The 26,337-nt window shown below is 37.6% G+C and overlaps 1 protein-coding gene across 1 annotated transcript in view; it reads left to right on the forward strand.

Annotated features, from left to right (window-relative positions):
• LOC100748294 overlaps positions 1-26,337 on the forward strand; it is a 68,970-nt gene that overhangs the window by 26,637 nt on the left and 15,996 nt on the right. Inside the window, exons 3-7 of the mRNA XM_024368851.2 lie at positions 2,042-2,229; positions 4,773-5,852; positions 12,332-12,478; positions 22,880-23,107; positions 24,253-24,504. Of these exons, the coding sequence (XP_024224619.1) occupies positions 2,042-2,229; positions 4,773-5,852; positions 12,332-12,478; positions 22,880-23,107; positions 24,253-24,504 (1,895 nt within the window). The remainder of the gene's footprint in view (positions 1-2,041; positions 2,230-4,772; positions 5,853-12,331; positions 12,479-22,879; positions 23,108-24,252; positions 24,505-26,337) is intronic.

Below are 26,337 nucleotides of genomic sequence, written 5' to 3' on the forward strand. Positions count from 1 at the left end.
CAGTGATTTATGTAAGATGATTCATTACATTTTGAAAGCAATTGCCCCATCTCCCTCTGGAATGTGTAACGCGTGCCTGTGACATCAGAGTTAATGAACGAATTGGCTCGTTAATTATCAAGGTCGATCGTTATGTTTGTGGAGCAGTGTCAATTGTTTTAAGTGAACCCACTTTCCAATTGATCTTAAAATAACATATTTTAAGAATATATATTCCTTTTTATTTTATAGCTCTATTAACCTTATTATAGCCAAAATTTGTCAAGATAATTTAAATTTTATATTCAATGTTAAGTATATTGTTGGTAGGTATATTTTCAGATTTATAAATATTTCAGTGATTGTTTGCTAAAAATGTAGAATTTCTTGTCAAAAGGGTAGATTGTCGTCCTTTCTACTTTGTAACCAGATCCTTTCTACTTTGGAATAATGAAATTAATCTCTAACAATACTCTGATGGGTCGATTACCATTTCAAAATTCGACCTCGTAACTTCCTACAGTTGCCCGTATATAATTACGAATCTAGACATTCTTTCCAGATGTATTCTTAAGGTCGCACGTGGTATAGATCTTTGGCATCTTTGGCGAATCTTTCACAAGTACGGTAGTAGCAGGCTATTTGTCTCTAAATGTCATATTAACGTGCTGATGCTAATGTGTCTTTTTGAATTGAATTCATTTTTTATTCTTCGCTTTCTATTCTCTTGCTCTTCCCCAAACATTTCTTGTTTCTATTTATAAAATTGTTAATTATCTACATTGAGAGTTCTGTACATTCTACGTAGAATACGTTTTATGCTATAATTAATTTTTGGTAATTTAATAAAAGTCATAAGCTTCGATTATATATTAATATCATCAGAAGTTTGTCATATGATTAAATATTAATGAATACAGACCATGTACATACATACAGTAATAACAATACATATGTATAACAATTCTGTACTCTGCCTATACTCTTTATATATCGACTTATCTCTTCTTCACAAACTGCAAAACTAACTTACAAATGTCGATACTGATAAGTTGCTGTACCTAAAAAGGAGTAAGACGAAGGAGAAAGAGAGGAAAAAAGAGAAAAAATAAAGGAGCAGGAAAAGTGAAAGAACGTGTCTCACGTTTCTTGTTTCTGGGCAACAAGTCCTCTTGGCGAATTCAATAAAGTCGATGGAATGGTCGCGGAAATCGTCGTTGGAGTAGAGTCGCAAGTTCCGGTGCACGGAGTGGGCATCGAGGATCAAACGGTTGGACTCTGGAGAACCGATAATTACGGTGGCGCACGAAATAAGGGCGGTCGTATTACGGTGGTATTACACACTCGAACTTTCTAATTGATACGTAACACAGTCGAACCGCAGTCATGGAAACCCGGTTAAAGCGCGCACACCACCTAACGCCTGTCTCAATTACACACTAGCACGACTTATAATTACCGAAGCTAAAGGGTCCCGGGAGGATGAAATCGTGCTCCAGGTTCTCGTGAGGCGGTGCACGCGTCTTCGTTTCTAAAGGAATCCCAGCTTTTCGCGGTATTTTCATTTACAAGTGTTGGAATGTTTAACGACCATGGTTACAGTTTCCCTCGTTTGTCGTTATTACGATAGTTGGGATGGCTGAGACTCTTTGAGTACGCTTCGCGGCTTCCTATGAAATTATGCATGCAATCAGACCGCCTGGTCCTCGTTGTTGGAACGTTATTGAAACGGAGATTTTTGTATATTTAATAGGATCAGATTCGTTTAACACATTCACTACCTTCTCAAAGGTGTCGAATCGTGAAATTCAGAATTTTCGAACAATTTCACAGGAAGACAGATGTGTACCTATTACTTCTTTAATTCTTTAATTCAGATACTTTCAACTCCTACAAAATCCCACCCGTTTACAATAGGAACATTAAAAGAGATTAAAACTTAAAAAGATACAGAACATTATACACGCGAAAGGGAGAAGGGGCCTATATTGCCAGGTATGGTTTCATTTCATTTTGTCGAGAAAGAAAGAGAGGAATAACGGTTGGCTATGTTGTCCATTAGCTGGGATGCGTCTCTCGAGGGTAAAAAGGCGCTCGATGAGGACGGGAGCTCCCTCTCGTCTCGAAACGCGGCAGAGGTGCCGGAGACGGAAGCGGAAACAGCGCCTCGGGCTGACGGAAATAGGGACAAGGTCCTCGTTCCACCAGAAGATGCTTCCAACTCCTCGCTTCGGCAGGGTTTGAATGTCAGTGAGTAAAAATGTTTACTTTTTAAATCGGTCCGAAAGAGCCCCAGGTATGATCGTGTAACTTATATGTTGTAAATGAAAAGTGGAAATAAAGCTTTACAGCTTCATTTGTTTCCACTCCTCAAAGGCTGCTTTCATTGGTTTCAAAGAATTATTACAGAGGATTGTGTTGATAATTTATTATGAACGCAGTATTGATTCGAATTAAAGCATTTATTGTTTCTGTAGTTTTGACATATTGTAATGCATTAGAATAATTTATGTGCTTGAAATTGTATCTAAACAGGATGAGAAATTAAATATGTTTTATAATTAATCATTTATAGTTGCCATGAATTACTACATAATAAATAGGTTATTAGCATCTTAGTTGAAGTAATAAGTTGAGTTTTATCATTTTTAGAAGAGATTGGTTTGTTTTAAAAATTTTAACAGTTGTAATTTTGTCTAAAATTCTTTATAGAAGAGTTAAACGATAGAATAGAAGCGAAATTTTGTCAATAAGTATTACAAACAATATAGATTGGTTATAGATATTTATTATGATTATTATTTAGTTTTTAATTGAAACGTCGCATAATTGAAATTTCTGCATTTTTCTACATATATAATATTAAATTTCTTTAATTAAAGTTTTTTTATGACTAATTTTATATCATAAATCAGAATTTCAATTTTATTTTATATACCTATTTGTTTTATCTGTTTACTTATATAGATTGTTATCATCCGAGTAATTACATCAAATTAGTCTTTTAATGAGAACGTCTAAATAAATAAATAATTGCTACGGATAGAAACCAATATGCATTGTGTTACATATATGTATATTGTTGATAAAAATCGATTAGGCAGATCACTATTAATAAACGTCATCGGAGAAATTAAATATTATTTGATTGCTAACAGAAATTGTTTCAATTTACTGCATAGCAAACGACAGAGTTTACGTCGGAGCATACATAAATTAGTGTGCTCGATTATGTTCGCGGGGAGGCGCGTCTGCAGTGCGACTCGTCAACGAGAATCGTTAATTCTCGTTTTGATTAGTATCGACACCACGAATTAGCCGATTCCCTGCTTCGATTACGACGATAGGGATATTTAGATAGAATCTGACACGGGATTTTACAATTTACACATAGCTATATATTTCGCAAACACCTTCTAAGACTGAAGACTGAATGTTGCGGATGAATGCTAAGTGTAAGCGGATCAGTGTCGTTTTTCTGTGTGTCTTGTGCGGAGAGCTGACAATCGAAGTATCGGTGACGCATGTGGAAAAGACGATGTGCGTAAAGCATGGGTCAAGCGGATCCGTCAATTGCAATTTTCGACGAGGAAATAAGGGCAACGGTCATTGCTGCTAATTGGTTGGAAATTGATAGGAAAAGTGAGAATTGACTGCCGCCAAACTGAAGGTCACTCGCAGATACGGAGCATATCCTCGAGTGACGCACGTGGAAATGCCGCGTGTCCCAATGTTTATTTAATCATTACCGTTAATAAAATCAAGCAGCGCCTCGACTTAAATAATACATCGTAAAAATAAGGAAGTTGACGGAAAACACTAAACCTTATGGCGGGCAGATGGAATGAGTGCTAATAAAGACTAAATCTCGAGACGGCAGTAACGACTCCTTGGGGATTATTGTTGGTCCAAGCGAATATGTTAAGGAAAGCGTAGATAGAGAAATAAAAATTGGAGAAAAGTGTATGGTATCTTTAGAAAATTAGAAACAGCTATTCTCAAAAGGTTGTTATGGAAATAGGAACAAATTGTGGGGGTTGTTATGGAAATAGGAACAAATTGTGGGGTACCGTGGATGAAAAAATGGACGAGTGTGTGATGGCTGAGTGGCCATAGGGAAGATAGTGCCTACTTTAAGCAGGGAAGAAATATACTAATCAGTGCGTGACAAACGCATCGTTGGCTGTCTTCCAAATTATCCTGCATGGAAAATAATTTTTATAGTATAGCAGTTTATGGTGACATTCAATGTGCTGCCATTTAATCCAAAGATAGTCTACTTTGCATGCTATTTATTTCGTAATTTATGTTTCTATATTTAAGCGGTTAAACTTACACTATTGCAAAAATAATCCGCTTATACGTGCACAACTGCTGCGTTTTAAAGAGAATTAAAAATAGCATAAAAACAGTCATAAAATTTGTTATCAATAAAACGTGAGCATTGATACAAATTCATGTTTTTAAGAACACAAACAAACATACTGATTCTAACTCGTGATTTATTTCATCCAAATTTCTGAATGGCTGTTTTTATATTTTTTTATATATTATATATCATTTTATACGTTTTTGTATACATCTTTATATTTTCAAATTTTCCATAAATGCATGAATATCCATAGTCTAATTATCAAAAGATTTAAAACAATTTTAAACCGAAACGACTAAATCCAAGCTATCTATCCATAGCTATCCATGTAAAAAAACTAACCAGATATTAGCAAAAACAAAGTTGTCAGCTCCATTTCACGCGTTTACATCGTATTTTCACATAAAATCCCTGGTTTCAGCAGCATCAACGTCTATCACCCGTCGAAAGGGGGATATCAACGACAGATCCCGTAAGAAAAGGCGTAGAAACAAAGATTCGAAGAACTCCGACGTGGATCGACAGCGTGAGAACACGCAGGAGGTGTACGAGAACGAGATCAGGGGGAAACGAGGTGGTCAAACGAAAAAATCGAAGGATACCGCTGCGAGGAGGTATCGCGTCGAGCGTCGGAGGAGGAGAAAAAATCGCGAACGAAAGCGTGGAAGGAAGAGGTCCAAGCAGAACGGAGAGAAAAACGAGGCGCGTAGAACGTCCAAGTTCAAAAGAAGAATGAACGATGTGCCCGCCGCGCTACTGCTTGGCAAGATCGATGGTCACGTGGCGGAGGACAATGTTTCCGGCTACGACTCCTCGAACGTGACCGGGAGAGGTAACCAGAATCTCTCGAATGCTTCTGACGTTACCTCGCCGTTCAATCTTCAGGATCAATTAACTACCGAGGCCACGAAACGGTCCACGCACACCACATCGCGTTACAAGATGTACGAAGACACCGTCGAAAGGGAATTCTCGAAGCAGCTTGAAAAAGAGATCTCGCGGACGCAGATGGAAGACCCTGCCAGCTTGGAGAACCGTATCCTGGGTAGTTCCGTGCCGAAATCCTCTCACAAGAATACAGAACATAAAGAGGATGGTTCTACAAATACGAACGAGTCGAAGTTTGGCAACTCGAGGTACGACGCCGATAAAATGTTAGGTTATTCACGGACGGAAGAGGATTTACCTATTTTGGATTTGGAGAACGAGGTGCTGGCGAGGACCTTGAAGGATTACAACGCTTATATGACGTCGAGCTTGAAGTTATCGATGGTACCCAGGCGGGACGCAATCGAGCATAGGAAAACTGGCGGATCGCATTTTCATGGGAAACCCATAATCGACGGAGTAGAGTTCGATAGGTTGGGCGGAAAGAAGAGCACGGAAACGATGAGCAGCACCGTGGCGTACGAGGAAGATACGAGAGGGGATTTATCATGCATAAACGGGACGTTCGTGCCGGCACCCCTTGCCCGCCATGCACTGATCAAATATGTAAAGTAAGTGGCTTTTAGCATGAATAATTCAACTCATCTCGAACACCGGCCAGGTACCTGGTTTCAGTCAATGCGATTTCTCTTATGACGATGGATCTTGCGCGCGTTTGTGAAGTTGAGCGCTGTATTATGTTCTTGTGATAGAGTAGAGCCAGAACGGGAGTAATTAATGCGAGTTTCATACATCTAGAGTTTTTATTCATGTGTTGGCAAACAATAATTTGGATATATTTCAGTCAATCGAGTTGGATTTAACGTTTTTCCGATGAATAGTAAAGTTGATTCATTTCCGTTTATTTTTATTTAAGTGGAAACCTAAATAGGAACGTATAACATTATTTGCTTAACATATTCATAATGCATACATTACATTATCTACAAAAAATTAGCTACATATTGCATTGATTTAAAAATAAAAGCTAATTTGAATTAGTTTACAAGATTCTATGTGGTTTGATTGACCAAATGTTCCTTGGAATAGTTTGTTTGTTAACTGATGTTATGGATTAATTAATGATCATTGTTACGCTAGTATAACAACGATGATCGCGTAATTAAATTGAAATGTTGATCCATTTTGAGAAATTCAAATTATTTTCATTGATATAAGCACAATATTATAATATTAATTAAAACATCTGGAGTCAAAAATCACTTTAAATTACACATTAAATCAGTTTTATTATACTTTATTCGGGAACGTTTGACAATTTTAAGAATTTTAAGAAATCTAAAACTTTTGCTGGGATTGTAGATTGTAGAGAATCTTTTTCTCTGGCGTGGCAAGAAAATGATTTTTCTTATGTTTCATTTTCCATGCGTATTGCCGCATATAATTATTTGCACACTTTCATATGGATGAAAGATACAGAGTTTGTCAAGTAACAAAATAATAATATAAAGTTTGACTATTATAAACACCAACATCATTATCGCATGTTGACTCACAAAAATCAATTTGATCATAATATGTAATTATACGTAGTTACAATGATCATAAGTTTGATGTACACATAATATCATAATTAAAGGTTACCTACACGTCATCAAAACTAATATACTTTTGAGCGGTACGTAGTGAACTTTCAAATATTTTCAATCTTTCGAGGTTTTCAAACTTTCTCGATAATAAAAAGGAAAAGGTGATTTACAAACGCGTGGCTTCTATCAGATATACAGAACGAACGTTTCGTTTTGAGCATTTTGTACAAAATCTTTAAGGAAGTGTGCATTTTTTCTCCTTGGGAGACTCAGATGAAAAAGTCTATAATTGCTGTTCTTGTTGTTCGTTCCGTTTGAAACGAACCTTCTCCGGTTGGTAGCGAAAGGTTCCTTTCAAAGGCTCTCTCTTTTGCCCCTTTACTTTGATCCGTTCTTTAATCGAGCACACGCCTCTGGTCTACGCCGTGAAACGTCCCTCCATTGCTGCTTGAAATTTCCACTCCCTTCCACTCTTTCGTCAGAAAACTGAATTACTGGGACAAGTTCGTAGCCGGGATTGTAGAACCAGAAAAGTTTCGGATCGGGGGTCCCGAACTTTTCAATGCTTCGACGTGCTGGAATTACCTGACAGCGCTGCAAAATATAAAAAGATCGTGAAAGTAAGGCAAGTGACTGTAATGGCAAGTAAATCTCGATTAAGCAAAATATAAGAAGATCGTGAAAGTAAGGCAAGTGACTGTAATGGCAAGTAAATCTCGATTCTATCAAATGTTGAATGAGAAGAACAAGGAAGGTATATCAAAGGTATTAGGAACAACATTGGAAAAATTGTGACGATTTTAAGAGGCAATGAGTGATTATGAGCATTTGAATGTACCTTGTCCTCTTTCATTATGTAACAAAGGTTTGGAAACGTATTAGGAACAACATTGGAAAAATTGTGACAATTTTAAGAGGCAACGAGTGATTATGAGCATTTGAATGTACCTTGTCCTCTTTCATTATGTAATTTTTATATTCAATATCCTGTTACGTTAAATATTTTTATTGTTATTTTATTTTTATGTTTATATATTATTTAATATACAGGGTGGTTGGTTACTGGTAGTACAAGCGGAAAGGGGGTGACTCTAGGCGAAAAAAGAAGTCGAAAATATAGAATAAAAATTTTTCGTTTGGCACAAGCGGAAAGAGGGTGATTCTAGGCGAAAAAAGAAGTCGAAAATATAGAATAAATATTTTTCGTTTGAGGCTTTGTTTTCGAGAAAATCGACTTTGAATATTCGCTCGGTACGCGTGCACTTTATCACGTCTCGTTATAACGGGTCTCACTGTAGATCGTTGTCTGGATGGAAAAATTTAAAAAAGAAAAAGAAAATTAAAAAAAAAAATTTCTTTTCTATATCTTCGACTTCTTTTTTCGCGTAGAATCACCCCCTTTCCGCTTGTACCACCAGTTACCAACCACTCTGTATCCACACCTTATCTCATCGCACGGAGCGGGCCAAGGGTGTCGGATTTTTATCGGCTAAAAAAATCGGTCGGGCCTAGGTGTATTCTACAAATTTAACTAAGAAAACAATATTATATAAGGCATACGCAGGCTCACAAAAGTGTTCGAACACTTGTAGCTTATGATAATTTTATGAACATATTCTGCACGTTATAGGAAACGTTTTTAAATTTTATTGACACTGTCACGAGATTCGACTATCGAGATGATATTGATAAAGTTTGCGATCAATTCGGAAATATACATGTAGTCGTACGATTATATATATTCGATTATGTTGATTAGTTATCGAGCTTAGTTTCTTTTTTCATTTTATCTTATTTTATTTTTTTTTTTGTTTTACGGTAAGACCGTTATTGTATGTGACGGACGGTTTGTTGAAATTTATGTTTTAAATTTTCCAGTTGCTGAATTATGTAAATGAATTGTACAGTCCAATTGATTGAACGTATCAGAATATGCTCACGATTCGGTAACTAGTCGAATATATTTGTCATCTATAAATACGATGAGTTGTGCATTCACCATGCAACAACAAACGGAATTTTATATTTGTCCAAACAGCGAGTCACAGCATAACGTAATTAGTACTCTGCAATTAAATGAAGCATTATACCTGCAAATATGTCGCGGAATATTTGATAAACTGAAACATAAATCACAGTAAAAAAATTACTGCGAACGAAAAACAAACAGGAGTGCGGTGCGTGTTTTTCTCTATGAATAATCTAGTTCTCTGGAAAAGAAAGTGTTCTTCTAGTTAAAATTGAAATAAATGTATTTGTATATCTGTAATTTATAATTATGAATTGTAATGGAATATGAAAATATAAACAATGAATTTGATTATATTATGTAAACAATACTATATATTATTATATTGTACATTATTATTTTCATACCTTTAGTTGCAAAATACTGATTTTATTGAACTACATTTCTTTTTATTAAACTCTAATTTCGTAAGAATAACTAAGTAATTCAAACATAATTTACATATGTAAATGTGTTTGTTACGCATGTATCGTGTGTTACTATTATCGTTGCTAATTGTTTCAATAAGCTTGCGATAACTTATCGTGTGGTAACGTAACATATTCTTATTATTGACAGCTAATACAACATGCTGTTAATTAATATACTAGTAACTACCAACAATGAAACAATGAAAAAAATGAGTTGAGAACAAAGCTAACAGAGAAAAGATGAAAACGTTGAAAAGTAGATTTTAATTTGAAGACAGAAACTATTACAGGAATAAAATGATCTGTGCACAATTCCGATGAAATTTAAAACCGTATAAAATTTTTGTATTTCGTATATACACAGGTGTCATTGTGTACATGATACTCTGCATTTTGACTTTTAGATTAGTTGGTGGATAATAGCCTCTAGTGACTAATGGTCGTTCGCCATCAATGTCGAAAGCACGTGTGCCAAATCAAAGAGTTACTAGCTTAATGCTACTTACTATATAATTTTCTGTGCCTTTTGTGACTGTAATATAAATGAACAATGCATGTAGGTGTGTAATTTCAAATTATTTATTCGCTCATTTTTGTTCGAGGTGTTGCATTCGAAAGATGTGAATCAGAGTATATAAGGTTTCAATGATATTGACGATGAGGTAAGTTAAACTTGCAAAAGATACTGTTACAATTTTATTTTATTACACCCTGACATTAGGTTTTGTATAAAAACGTATATTGTTACGCCGATTCTATAGTCGTGAGTGGACTGTAAATATTTATGCAAATTCATACTTTTATGAATATCATTAAAAAAGATGGAAGTGTTTAATACGATTTTAAACATGATATATTTAGGTTTTATCGGTATATAAAAATAACATACGAAAATATATAAAAATGTAATATATAAAATTTGAACGTTTTAAAGTAGTTCTATAGTTATGAGACGAAGTGCAAAAATGAAATATGAAATGAAATATGCAGAAACTGTATGAGATATTCTTATCGTTAGACAATATCGAGCAATGGAGTTATGTAATAGCGATTTCCGTTCTCCAATACATTTTCTTCCGTCAACTGCTATATGGCTGTGTTGGATCGATGTCTACCATATGCGCACACGGGTCTCATGAAGTAGTATAAAAAGCTGTCTAGCTCAGCCGAGAGTTCTCAGATTTGCCTCCAAGTTCCACAATGAATAACGCATAACGTGAAGCGTTACAAATTGTTTCAGACTTGACTAGAAAACTGCATTGAAATTTCTTACGACGAAGATTAATTATAGCTCGCTATTTTTGCGCCTTGATATGTACACGTGCATGCTTATCTCTGTGAAAGAAACGAGCCAGTTAAAATTTACGTGGCTTCAAAGAAGACAGATACACCGAACAAGGTGCTGAAAACATTTGAATCTTGGAAAGTTAATAAATCTTGCATCCTTTTGAAACAAATGTATCCATTTTTTAATTACAGTTTAGTTATTATTTACCAAAACTGTCTGTGAATAGATGCCTCACAACCTTTAAAAGCAACGGAATTATCACTTTTTAAAATGATTTATGTACTTCATTTTATACTACGTCATTTATTAATTATAATAATGTGAGAGAGATAACAATATGTTAGTTTCAAAAGACAATATCTTACATGCACCGATCTAACGAATCTAACTCCTCATTTCTTGCACCAAATTCATATTTCTAATATTAAACTAAATCCTCTCATATATTCTTTTCACATTCAAGAGATATCAGCTCGCAGCAAGAATGCGCACAGCCAACAATAGAAATCCTATGGGACAAAATCACGGGGTATTGTATCGATTCGCCACAGAGTTATCCGAGGATCCAGATAAGGTGGACGAGAAGGGACGTTTCATTGCTTGTTCATTTTGTCGGCGCGTCATTATCACGCGGATAGTTCTTGTAGTATAGCATATCGCGACCGTAGGTCGTGAAAGGGACGGAAGTCGAGCACTCTTGGCGGTCATTGAAAGCGCTCGAGGCAATCGCAATCTGGCCGACCCTTGTACGTCTATTTCGGTCAATTTAACGCCACCGGGTGGACAATTGACCGGCCGGTCGGTGGTTGACTAGCGAAAGAATGCAGACACATTCACGAGGAGTGGTTGTATGCGAATGAAAGGGGCCTTCCGTCGTTTTCCCTCGACTACCCAGACGATGAAAGGTCAGACACGTTATCAGGCGCGAGTACACTCGCGTGGTGAAACTTGAACTTTGCGGAATGTCGATCGATACCAGTCGGTACCACGATAGGGAGGAAACGCTTGTTACTTCTAGAATAACGCAGGCCAATGTGGTATTCCATATCGTCAGAAATTTCTCTTTCAATTTTACAAACGATATAGTGACGGCTCTTCCGTTACGCGTTTATGGAATTAGATTTCTTAAGTTAAGATATCAGACCGGTCGTAAAGAGTCGGAAGTTTTTGATAGAATTTGCTATCATAACCAATGATTAGTTCTAAATCCATTTTCTAATTTCTAAATTCTATCTTCTATTATTCCATTATCTTTTATATTACCCTATTTGCAATTTTGATTTAGTTAGTTGGTATCGACTTATAAGCTTCTCTATTGTATTTTTACTAAATAATAAATGCAAACTTCAAAATATCATATAAATACAAAAAATCAATAATTTTTAGTAACTTAAAAATGTACTTTTCGATTTTACTAAACGCTTACGATAATCACAAACAGTGGTATCTCACCACCTCGATTAAAATATTCTCAGGCAATGCACACATCAGTAAACTAACGATTAATTACTATCTAGTTGAAACAAATGGCTTCCAGTTAATAACACGTCACCGTGTATAATATGATCCATCGTATAAACTCAGGCCTTCTATGTGCGTTTATTGCAGCGCATCTGTAAACTGAGCACGCCACAGTCGGTTTTGAAAATTTTAAATCGTGATCGTGAGCAGATGGAAAAAGAAATGGTATTCCATTCGCGTACTTTCCGAGCGTTTAGTTTCGCCCTTGTGTTGTAGCTCGTGTTCTGTTGCTTCTCATGCATAAAATGTAAAATAATTCTGCATTTGTTTGTGTAGATATCAATGAATGTACGGTCGACAATGGTGGATGCATGGAAGTTTGCGAGAACACAGACGGAAGCTTCTTCTGCGCTTGCGACGGGGACGAGAAAGCTCTGTCGTCGGATGGCAAATCCTGCGTGGGTAAGTTTCTTGTCTTATATTGAGCGTTTCATAACTGTCGGTTGATTAAGCATTTTGTAAAAACGATTATCATTAATCGTCTCTGTATACAAAAATTAATTTTGCGTGCGCACAGGAAGCAAGTATAACGATATTTTTTTAAATATGACACATGGACTGTGGATGTTTAATCTTTAATACATAAAATAAGGATAATATATGAAATGGAGGATATCGTATCTCTAAAACACTATGAACAACGCTCTTATTATATTAAGAAGAGCGTTGCAATTATAAATCGAAATGTTATCGTGTATTATCAATTATCATTAAAATTGAAATTATATATATGTGTCGGAGATGAAAGAACATCGGGATTTCCCGTTTGGAATGTTGGGAAAAACCCCAATACCCTAGTCCTGACTTTTACTATAGTTAGGCAGAAGTAATAAAAATAAGAAATAGTTGTAATGTTCCAATCTGGCTTTATGACGATGGGTTCGGGCTCGAAGTGACATAGCGGGTCACTGGACGTAGCCACGGTCAGGGACGTGTACCTGACACAGGTAGGGAATGATTATATAGCTCTCCTTAAAAACAGAGATTGACCCGAGAAGTAGGGACAGGAATATATAAGGGCAGTTTCATTTGGATTACGAATTAGTTAGTTAGTTAGTCGTTGGACGAATTGCTGATTGAGTTATCGAGAGAGTTATCCGAATCGTGTATTACGTTGGCACTCGTCATCCCGTGGACCGTGGATTAGTTATCGAACCTGAATTCGTTGTCACCTGACTCCGACATATGTAAATGTTATTTATAATTACGACGCGTAACATATGTACAGATTTTTCACATCGCTAATATATATTTCGTTTATGCCCAAAATTTTCATGTCCAAGTATCTTTTGTCAAAAGATGATGCATCTATTAATCAAGAAACGTCCCTTCTATCATTGCTTACCATGTTCTGCTCCATCGACCAACAGTTTTGTAGCAGCTTGTACACGGCTCGTCCCTTGAAACGTTCCCTTTTCTTTGGAGAGAAGTTTCGGATCTTCTCCTTTTCATTCGACTCCTTGTCCCATCCTCTAGGATCATACATCATTCGCGCGTCTGGGAAACGCAATATGTTCCAGTGACACGGGGGAAATTTCTTGGCTGCGTCGTAATAATGCTATCGTGGACACGCGCGCGAACGTTTCTGCGACAAGCAACGTTTTTGCGATTAATACTTACGACTGAGTAATAAGTTCTCTTTGCTAGACAGACGTATTCACGGGACAACGACAAATTCGTCCACGTTTCTTGCAGTCGGATTCATGCCTCGAACCCTTCATTTCTCTAGCTTCGTATTATGCATGGCGAACTTTGTCTATTTTTTTTTTCTTGTCACTCTTTGTCGATCCACTTTTCCGCATATCGCTACTGGTAGTTTTCCCAGGAACCTATCTAGATGGTATTGAATGTTGTGCCTCTAGAAAATTCTTTAGGCGATTAGTTTTTGGCGTTTTATCGAGTGCTCTGTCCACGCGAGAGTTTCTTGATTTTTATTTTAGTTTTTTATTGAACTCATTAAGAGAGTATCTTTTTTATTTAAACGAAATAAGCACTATTTTTCTATTTAACTCATTCCACCTGCAATTTTATTGTAGTCGATCTATATTACTGAATTCTGTACTTTAAATATCGCAATTATGAAAGGGAATTCTGAGAAGTTGTCTGACATTTCTTCTTTCACATAAATTCTACAATTTTATAATATTCGAGGAAATTGAAATATTTACAACACTCATAACTGTCATAAATTATACTTAAAAGTAGGTAAAGTATTTTTATATCTTTGACCTTTGTATTGAATTCTTCTAAAATATCTATTATCTTCAACTTTTTCGAGTGTATGTTAAGTCACAGGTGGTGAATAGCAGTTGGCGAGAGAAAAGCTCCGTTAAACTAAAAATTAACTATAGAATATAAAAACGGTTTCTTACCACTACTTTTCGTTTTCATCTTTCAACCCAACAATAAAATTAATATAAGATGCACAAATAAATTCATAGCATACATTGAATTATTGTATGTGGATATATAATGGATTCATTATACTAAAAAAATTAAATCAATATTATAGAATAGCAAGAACCGATCTTTACGATTTTTCTTCAAGTGCAATTAAATTCTTTGTGAAATCTATTTCTATCGCTATCTACAACGATATATTAGAGATCGTAAAAAGTTCTTGTCGCAAGGAATAGCCAAATCACTCGCATTCAATTGCGGGATTTTGGGGTAAATACCTAAGGTTCCGGACTAAGTACCGTGTTGTTGCTCGCAGTTCCCTTATCAGAAAGCTCCTTTACGTTCTCCACTTTGTGGCCAAGTCCTCTAGGAACAATGATCCCATTCGTTAACCCTTTCCCAGGGTAATGTGGACCGAACAATTATTATGCATTATCGTGCACGATTATGCATTGCGCACTCGAATAATAGAACTGCGATAATAATGGAATAAAATAAATCTATCACGTGTGAATAAAGTAATGATCGAATATATGTTATTATATGATATTATGTGAAAAAATGTACAATGTAGAAAATGTAAAACGGAGACACTGACAGCTTTTTCGAAATAGATCCATATCGTTGTATCCTTACGGAATCGAGGCTAGAACTTTCTAGGTATTATTCCGATTTCGTTCGGCGTATTGGTCAAATTTTTGTTGCTGCCAGTTTACTCTCTCGTTTGCATAAACTTATCGGGCAATAAGAAAGACACAAGAAGTTTCAGCGTGAAATTTGCATCGCCTTGGGTGCGCGCTAACGTTTTACAAGTTTCTCGGGGAATATGAAATCAAGTGACCCAGATTGCGATTGTTTGCACAGTTATGCCGTGACGGTATATATTTCGCGACGAACCGATAACTGCCGAATTTCATTAAATTATCGATAAAGAATGTGTTTGGTTATTCGAGTCGCGAAATCTAGTATGTACGACACTTGAAAATTTAACAAGGAGTTTGTTCCGCTCTACCTTACGGAATTCTAAAAGAATTTGTCGGATGCGAGAAGGAAACGTGCCACTGTAACAGATGTTTATTGAAACTGGAAGAATTGTAAATTCCATTTGGCATTCCGATTTAAACACATCATGATGTTAACTTCAATTGAATGCCTTTTATTGATTTTATCTTTTACATGTTTTACTATAAATCTGTTAATTTACTCGTATCACATGTTTTATAATATAAAATATTAGATAGGGTAAAATTTGTTAGAGTTTTGTAATAATTGTAACGAGTAGATTATCTTAATATGTATAGGGCAATGTATATCCTTAAATTTAAAAAATTATAATCGAAATAAATTTTTCAATATATCCTCCAACATGCAGATTAATTAAAAAGATTCGATTCGATTGAAGTTATTGTTCCCAACAACAACGCTGTTAATAATGTGTTCACTGAGAAGAGATTGCAATTGAAATGCTGCGTTAACGCAGCGTTGGCCATTAATGGGTTAGTCGATACTCGAGTCGCTTATTCGATCGAGGATGCAGTATTGCAAATCTGCAAGATTCCCCGTCAAGTGACCCGATTTCCACGGTGTTCGCCTCCACATATATACACACACACACAACGAAATCCTGGAGTATTCTATCGAAAGCCGTCCAGCGTTGAAACAACGTCGACACGCCGTGGCGCCATGCAGAACCGTCACGGAACTGATTCTCGCAAATGCAGTATCGATATGTGTCGTCATTAACATCCACGATTCATATATTATGCAGACGTGGAGAATAATAGGAGCGAACATCTGCTGTGGACGATAATGCTTGGTCGACGTTGTCGTAGGGTTGAGATTGCGCTCGACGCGTATCGACGCCTCGGTTCCGTTCTTGCCTCCAAGGCAACCGATTAACGCTGACAGAAACTCCCTCGCCTTCCGGCAACTACGCGTCAGCGAAAATCCAGCTAATTGTAAGCGGATTAAGGGATTCGCGATATCATATCGATGATCGATGCACGGCTTTGAAAATCGTTCTCCGGAGAATGGAGAGTGAATCAGCTAACAGATTGTCTACTGCGTTTCGTTCATTGATGGAATTCGTATTTAATACTTAACTTTCGGGTGGTGAAGGCAGGCTCAATACTAACTTACAGTGGTGGACATATACGTTGTATGGTGGAAAAATCATTTAGAAGAAACTCAATGAACTACAGTGCAGGGAAAGGAGAGAAATCGCAATGGCAATACGCTCGTGGCCCTATAGGAGAATAGGTAGTTGAAAAAAGGCATACTTGACCAATTTGGGTTATCAACGCGTGTACGTGGTCGGAGCATTAAAACTGGTATAAAAGGATGTTTTGGTGAAGAAAATTAGTCAGTTGGAGTAGGTCGTGAGTTGTTGATTATCGATTGTTGTGAGTTATTAGTTGCGAGTTGTGAGTTGTGAAGTATCGCTTAGAAGTTGATTAGTTGTACCAATTTAGTTTTAGTTGTATTGCATTACTACATTAAGAAATAGCTCTTTGGTTAAATAATCATAGTTTCCTGTTTCATCATTGTAAATAAATATATCAAATAAATAAGTCACTATAATTCCGGGAGCTCGGGCCAGGATCGAATAAAACAGAAAACGAACTATTTAACAGAACTATTCGTGTAGTAATTGTGAAATTATATTGAATCATTATACATGAGCGAAGGATTAAACGCGGATAATACCATCGTCGATGTCGAAGAAAGGTGCGTTGTTAACGATAAGCTGACGCGAATCGGAACAATGAAAGTTGCGAAGTTGAAAGATGAACTCAAGAAACGAAGGTTAAAAACAATTAGTAAGAAAAAAGAACTGCAAGATTGTCTAAGAGCTTTCATTGCCTTGGAAATTGAGCACGATGAGGACGAAGAAGACGAAGAAAAAGACGAAGAAGACAAAGAGCACGATGTGTTCGAAACACGCGTTAGAGTCGACAGTAGGAGCGCACACGACCTAACATTCAGGGACGTGGAAGAGTCAATGAGCACATATAGTGGTGATAACGGTGCCAATGTGCAAAGCTGATTGCTACAGTTTGAGGAAATATATGACCTTTGTGGGTGTACTGACCTGCAGCGAGTAATATACGCGAAGAGACCTTTACGCGGTTCGGTAAAATTGTTCGTTGGCTACGAAAAGTGCTTTAAAAGTTGGAGAACGGTAAAGGAAATGTTGAGTACCGAATTTGTGCAAAAGGTAGACGCGCACAAGGTGCACAAGGAGCTGTCGCGTCGAATTAGGAAGGAAAGAGGAAGACATAAGAGTATGTCTGCAAAATGTTCGACATAGCTAAGCAAGCGAGTATGAAGAGTTTAGCCGTGATAAAATATATCATTAATGGAATTTGTGACGAGGAGACCAACAAAATAATACTGTATGGCGCCAAACATATTTGAGAATTAAAAGAGAAGTTCACCCTGTACAAGGCCGTGAAGGAAAACGCGAAGACGAAAAGCAAGCGAGCCGAAGAAATATCCAAGAGGACGAGTCCCGGCGAAGCTGCGCAGGAGCCGGTACAACGGTGTTTTTTATGCGGAGACAAAACTCATCTAAGTGCGAACTGTCCAATGAAAAGCAAAAGTGCTAGATGTTTTAAATGTCAGGAGTACGGACACATCGCATCGAAATGCAACAATCTGACTAAGTTCCCTACGGATGCGTGCAGTGCGTCGCAGTCGTTAAAGACGAAGCGTTGTAGAGACGTTAAGATCGAAGATTGCCGAGAGTAATTGTACACTCGGAGAATTTTCGACGAATGTTGTAATAGATGATGAGTCCCGTTATGTCCATGTGCACTGTATGCCACGGTATGCTGGTCTTGGGTATAGGATGTAGTTCAGCTTGTATTTTACCTGAACTAGCCTTCGAAACTCGACATGACAGTTCCAACGAATTTACGAACATACTTCGCCATTCCTTCGATCCAGTAATACTCGTACAGTTTCTCCAGCGTTTTATCCCACCCTAAGTGCATAATGGACTGGTGCACGTGGCTTATAACGGACCACCTAAGGCCTCGTGGGACAATGGGCAAGATAACGGACCATCTAAAGCCTTTCGGAACAATGGGCAAACAGAGAGTTCTGACTTTTCTCTGTATTTTACGATAAAGAGTACCGGATCGTAGTTCGTACGTATTCACGATGTCGTCCGCGAGCTCATCGTTTTGCAATTTGTTAGCAATTTCTGTAATTTGGGGATCGCGACGTTGTTCCACTAATAGCCAATCTTCGGAGATTTCGGTCAGATCGATTTCTTTCTCTGTAACTTTGCTGATCGTACGATGATCCAAGTCTACGGGGTTTCGCGAAAAGAAATCTACGTGGGCCATTCGTTTACCTTCCCGATACATAATGTCAAAGGTAAAAGTTTGTAAGTAAGCCCTATGAACCCAGTCATTTAAATGTACCTTATTATTAGATGCCTTCAAGGAATTACAATCAGTGACGACAAGAAATTCTCGTCCATGCAGATAATGGCGAAAGTGTTTGACGGCGTTTACAACTGCTAACGTCTGTAGTTCACAGGAATGATACCTAGATTACGCGGGGCTAGTTCTTTTGCTGTAATATTCCACTACGCTGTTTTTACCTTCAACCTTATGCATTAAAATAGCCCCACATCCCTCAGAACTATCGTCGGTATGTAGTTCTATCGGATAATTGGGGTCGAATATCATTAACTCCGGCGCATCAGTCAGAACGGAGATTATTTTGCCTTATTTTTTCGTGTCTATCCGTCCAAGTTATATTTTTATTACCGGAAGTAAGTGCATGCAAGGGTTTCATTACCTGTGAGAATTTAGGGACGAATTTTCGGAAGTAAGAGGCTAAACCTATGAACTGCCTGAGCTGTGTGACGGTCGTTGGCGCAGGTAAAGAACTCAAGGCGTGTATTTTACCCGGGTTGGGACGAACTTCTCCGTTATGAATTACATATCCCAAATAGAGTACCGATGTCTTTAGAAAAGAACATTTTGAAAAGTTAAAAGAGAATCCGGCTTTTACGAGGGTATCTAATACTGTGTTTAATCTTTCTAGAGCTTGATCTATCGCGTCGTCCAAATAAACAACAACATATGAATACGCAAGGTCGCCTAAGGCATTGAGAATGGCCCTCTGAAAAACGGACGGTGCATTTTTCAATCCAAACGGCATCGTTATGTACTCATATTGTCCGTCGGGGGTAACGAACGCTGTATATTCAGTCGAATTTAGATGAATGGGAATTTGGTGGAACCCGCTGGCTGTCCAGGCTGATAAAGTATCTCGCCTTTTGCAGCCTCGCGATCTGAACCGCTATAAGAGGGAGAGGGTACCGACCCGCGATCGTATTTTTATTTAACGCTCGGAAATCTACGCACAATCTATCTGAGCCGTCTTTTTTCTTCACGAGTAACATAGGGCTTGCGAACGGCGAACTATTTGGCCTTATGATTTTTGTTCTAATTAGTCCACTTATTCTCTCGCTCACTATTTTCCGTTCTTCCTCGCTAAGTCTGTAAGGGCTTCTTTGTACGGTGACGTTAGGGCCAATTAGACGTATTTCTAACTGGCCTGTACTTACGCGAGTACGCGGGAAACTCGTAATGAACGAATCTTTGAATTTTTCGAGAACAGAAATTAATCGATCTTTGTCGTTACCAACTACATCAGTGTCGACCTCGTTAATGTTGACCGTTTCGTGTAATATTCGCGTTAAAACCTTGGCTTAAAATTTAACGACCAATCATGATATCGTATTTTAAGTAGCTATCAGCAAGGATATGAAAAGTTATCTCCAATGTAAAACTGTTAATACATACAGTGGACAAGATCTAAGACGTACTTTTAACACAAGGCTGTAGAGGCTGTAGATTCTTTAATTAATGAGCATTCGGCTCCGGAATCGAAGTAAAATGGGAACGACTCCCTACTAGCTCGACAAACTACCAGCTGGAGACTCCACCACGCAGGAGTCGACTCGACGTTCGTTCTTGAGGCCAGATTTTCTGTCCTGCAGTAGCGGACAATCAGGTGCGATATGGCCCTCCGCACGACACTTGAAGCAAACCACCTTGGACGATGTGGCTGGTCCGCTTCTTTTCTGGTGTCACGTAAATTTAAGGGTTGGTTGATGAAATAAAATAGCTGAGTCGCAACACAACTACTGTCTTTATTTTCTAGCACAGCGCAGGTATACACTGATCGAAGAGATGTTCACTGTTCGATGGTTTTTTCTATTTCTCTAGGTGTTCTCGTCTCATTACGGAGGAAAGCTCGGTGTGAGTGTGCCCTTTTTAATTAACAACGCGGATTCGCTGTTCGCACCTTCCGTTAGGAAAAGTGAGGGTAACGATCCACGATGCCAATCGGTTATAGGTCATGTTAATAAATGAAGATAGGAGGAGAAAGCCTCGTATCAACGTGTCTAGTAGGTAATATTGTTTTTGGGAAAAACCAGCTTTTTCGTTAGTCAAGTATTAGGTAACTACCTGCTTTCCCCGTAATTAGTAATGACGTATAACAATCTAAGGGCTGTTTTAAGGACCATCCATAAATAGATAACACAAAAATAATAAACTAAAAGTTTAAGTTTATGGTGGGTCCCTGGGCTAATTGCGAGTACGGGCTGAAGACATGCACACATTCGGCCTCTAATTTGAATTGACGTTACACTGGCGTCGAGTATTCTTCCGCTGTTCGCTACGCATTCTCTTGCGACACTCCATTATTTTATGTCCGTAGGTACCACAGTAAAGGCACCGGGCGGCCCGATAGCTTGCGTCGTTTGGCTTTGGGTTCCGCCAGTGAATTTCCTGGCGAAGATATCGGCTGATCGTTGTAATCAAGAATTCTCATTTCATCATGAAATTGGTCTTCCGTCTTGATATTATTCGCGAGAGCTAGTCGTCGAAAGCGTTCGTCTCGTGAACTTAACATATAAAGGGCGATGGCATTGATTATTTCGGGCCTCGTTAGATCTTGCAACTTCATCTGCACCATGGTACGGACGCGACTACCGTAAGCTCCTCAGGTTTCGTTCTCCAACGGTTGTTCTTTGGATATCCTTATTAACGCCGAGGCTACTGTCTCTTTGCCACCAAAATGCGAAAGGAATCGTTTCTTAAACTTTGGCCAGGTAAGCTTTCCACCGCACACTATCTGTGAAAGCCAATGCGCAGCAGAACCCCTTGGGGCGCGAGTTAGAGCAAAAAGTAACGCACTATCTTATATCGGGTAGTCCTTCAAAATCAGATCAGTATATGAGCACCACACGAATGGATCGGCGTCCGCGCCTTCAGGGTCAAAACGTGGTAACGTTACATCCTTAGGTTCCGTACTTGGTTTTTGCTCCCTCGGCTGTGTTAACAGGTCCACGATTCTCATGAGTTGTTCCGTGGTTATATATGGACCTGATCCCACTTCTGATGTCGGGGTGGCGTTGTGGGTGTTTGATGAATCTTCATTGGAATTAGCCACCGTTATGGTATAACAAAGGTACGGCTTATTAACACAAATATGGATACCACAGACTTGACAATCAACCACTGCGATTAAGAGCTCGCGACACTAGTGACAATGGCCTTAGGTTCGATAACGAATCCGCGGTCAACGGGATGATAGATGTACGTGCTCGCAAAATCTAAGTCTGACTCTTTGTTAATAAAACGAGTAATATTCACTGATTGTAAGGCATTATTTTTTTCGTCGATGAGATCGCAAGAGAGAGTGACTTTCCGTCCCGATGATGCCACAGAGGAAAACTATATAGGGTGTGTCTAAGGACACGAGATCCTCGGATTCGTCGAGGAAAGTCTTCGTTCGGAAGGTGAGGGAAATTGACGTTGCTGTTAATTGGTCAATCTCCATATTGGTGGTTAGAAAAAGATGCTAGCCGCCCTCGAGGGAAAGCTGCACATGTACTGCGGAAACGCATCGACATCTGGCAATTATCTTACTCGAAGAATAGGGTCTGCGTGTGGCGAGCTACGGGACAGAGACCGTTGGAATGTTTACTGCCGAGTGTTACAACTATTTCCTTTTTAAGGAGAGCTATAGAATTACTGCATACTTCTGCCAGACAAAGCGTTCATCCCGTGACCGCGGCCTCGTCCGGCGACTGGCTGTCGCTTAGAGCCCAAGTTTACTATCACAAATCTCGAACAATTACAATCGAATTGAATAACTACAATTGTTTAATTACAGCTATGGTAGACTCTAGATTGCAATGTTGCGGGATTATCCAAAATTCTAATTCCGGTGTTCTTTCATCTCCGACATATATATACATATTTAAATAATAGAAACTTGGAAGGAACTGGAAAAAAGTATTTCAATTCTTACAATCAAATAATAGAAATTTATATTTTTTATATCGGTTTATTTTAATATCTCTTCCAGATATAAATAACGTGTCCTGTCCACCATTGAATCCGGAGGGCCGAGGATATTTAATGTGTTCACGTTTGGCAACGCCAAAGCCATGGAGAGGTAGACGAAGAGTAGCCAATCGACCAGGTACCAAGTGTTTCTTGAAGTGTCCCCATGGGTATCAGCTTCATGGGGAATATGAATTGACTTGTCGATCGGATGGTTCATGGGATGGGCCGAAACACGGCGAGTGCGTCAGTGAGTAAAAATATTAATCCAATTGTTTCTTTTTACTCTGTTCTTAGATACATAAAGATAATGTAATTTTTCATGTATAGGACAGTATGTAGAAACTAATTTGTTAAATTTCACGCAATTTTGTGTATTCTTTAACTAATATTATTGAACACCACTATGATTAAATATATAAATAAATAAAGTATGTATATTTCTTAATGAATGATTAAATAGTATTTATAATTCGAATTAATACCGTTTTGATGATAAATATTAATTAGAAGTCTAATTCCATTAGCTAAATTTACTTCACTATATGAAACTGACTTTATTAATAATTAATAAATAATATATACGAGTATTAACAATTTAAACAACAACGTAGTATTAAACATTTGGATCTTCATACGTACTTAATGTTTGCATGGGATTATCACAGTTCAAGTCTTTTTATTGTATGTGCTAACTCAGATTCTAATTAAGTTAGCTACAGACGCGAAAGATGTACTAATGTACAAGTTAATGCTCACAAGTACAAGAAAATGTTCCTAATAATAATTTTAATGGAATTAGTCCTTTCAAATATGAATATATGAACGCATTTTTAAATATATTTTAAGTAAATCTTGTCTTTATTAAGATTATAACAAATTTTAATTTAATAATTTCAATTGTTTTCTCAAATTACTCAAAAGGACGAGGTGTGCAATTATTTTGTTATTCTTTTTCTACTTATTGTTATCTTTATTATTATTTTCTTTTTTGATGCTCTGATATCCAATTAATTTTGCTTGCAGGATACTGCAAGTCTCGTTCAGAATGTCCGAAAAATGCTATAACATTTCTTGCAAATTGTCTTTTTTTATTATTTATTATCTAACCAAAACTTAATATTTGCATATACAAATCCAATCTAAACACTAAAAGATACCTTTGTGTATATCACGGCAACTAAAGCTGAACTGTAATTATAAGTAATATAAGGTAGACTCGGTAGATAAATATTTTACGTACTAAATATTATAATGGGTATACTCTGGATATTTTACATATTTTTGCATATTACGTGCATTCGTATTACATATTCGTATCACGGTTTAATTATAAGTGAAATTGCAATTATCCTTTTCTTTGATACTCCAATTTGCAACTACTTCGTGTTGCAGGATACAGCAAACCTCGTTTAGAATGTCCGAAAGATGTGATCGCGGAACTACCGCCCGGACGAGACGAGGCCTTTGTGACTTTCGATCAGCCATCGACGGATCTCGATTGGTTCCGGTATGTTAGGTCGAAACCCTCCTGGGGGACTAGGCTAGAAGCGAATCTAACCCCCGGCATGCACGAGATCACGTTTTTTGCAAGACACCCGGTATCGAAGAAACAGGCCAGCTGCGTGTTACGCATCATTGTCAAAGGTGATTAATTAATACACGTGCATGAAATCAATGCGTGACATGTAAACTTCGCGATGATAATCGTTATTGATTATCAAACTGAGCTATTAATCAACGAGGGTAGATCTGCTCGTAGTCCGCGTTATCGGTGAATGGAATCAGGAACGATTAATTTTCCGGGGTTAAGGAACTGTTTCTGACAACATGCAGATAGTCTTCAGCGACGTACCGTTCTGGTTGCAAACACTAGTTATTTAGCGGTTCTATGTTTGGAACGTTAATTATGCTTTCCGCTTCTTTAAGTGTTAATACAATGATTGCGAGTATAAGGAGTCACAAAATTATTCGTATGTTTTTAATCGAGTCGATTTCAAACGATGGATATTTCCTATCGAAATACGCGTTTGAAAATTCGTACGAATATATTTTTTATCTTCATTATCGTTTTGAATACTGTTCTATTATTCTACATTAACTTAGTCATCTTTGCAATGAAAGGCAGGAAAATGTTTAAGTTAAAATTAGTTAGTATAAAACGTACTGACATCTACTATTAATAAAACATTTATTATTATGATTTTTGAAATAATTATTACAAATCTTAAGGCACGGAATTAATTTAGGCGTAATATATTTGCATTTAATTAATGAAATGGGTACTACAGAGTATTCTGCACACTAAAGTAATTGTTTCATACAATACATCAGTCGTAAAATTTAATGTCTTATATTACACGCAAGCAACGGTACGTGTCTCTACATAAGCCTTTTTATTTGAACCAGAGAATTCTAAAAATCCTCTTGTACATTTATATATAGAGTGGTTGGTAACTGAGTGGTTGTTAATAAAAATTTTTCGTTTGAGGTTTTGTTTTCGAGAAAATCAACTTTGAATTTTCGCTCGGTACGCGTGCACTTTATCACCTCTCGTTATAACGGATCTCACTGTAGATCATTGTCTCGATGGAAAAATTAAAAAAAAAATTAAAAAATGTTTCGCGTAGAATCACCCCCTTCCGCTTGTACCACCAGTTACCAACCACCTTGTATATGTCGGGTTTGCATTGGAATTAGGGTTAGGGGCGTGAATCGAATTTTTATTTGGATTACACATTGTCGTTATGCAATAACGAAGACATTGACTAGTGCAAATACGATTATTGCAGAATTTGACAAGTCACCGTGGTAATTAGATACTCGAGAAGCTAATGACAATGATCCTAGGTTCAATAACGAATCCGCGGTCAACGGGATAACAGGATGCGCTTTCTTCCAAAGCTCAAATCGTACTCGACTCGTACGATGGAAGTATAACTAAACTAACTCTTTGTTAAAACATGGAATATCCACCGAGCGTACAGACGCTAAGTAACTCGCCAATACGACCTCACGAGAGAATGACTTTCCGTCCCGATGATGCCACAGAGGAAAACTATGATGGGGTGTGTCTAAGGACACGAGATCATCGGATTCGTCGAGGATAGCCTTCGTTCAGAAAGTTTTCTTTTTTATTTTTTTTATTTATTTATTTATTTAAATTTTACAATTTGTCCAGTAGGACATTTGGTAAAATATTATAGCTTAGTGGTATAATAATATACCATGTGAGTGGCTACCCCCAGCGGGGTACCATCTTCGTGTTTGTTAGGTTACATCCTTTCGTTCAGAAAGTGAGGGAAATTGACGTTGCTGCTAATTGGTCAATCTCCATATCGGTGGTTAGAAAAGATGCTAGCCGCCCTCGAGGGGAAGTTGCTAGTGGGAAGCGTCGCTCCTGAAAAAAATAGATTTCACCTATCTTCCCGTAGTTGGGACAAAGGCTGTCTGTCTGTTTGAAGGACTTTAGGTAACTAG

The sequence above is a fragment of the Bombus impatiens genome, unplaced genomic scaffold, assembly GCF_000188095.3.
Source record: "Bombus impatiens unplaced genomic scaffold, BIMP_2.2 scf_0485, whole genome shotgun sequence".
Lineage (NCBI taxonomy): Eukaryota > Metazoa > Arthropoda > Insecta > Hymenoptera > Apidae > Bombus > Bombus impatiens.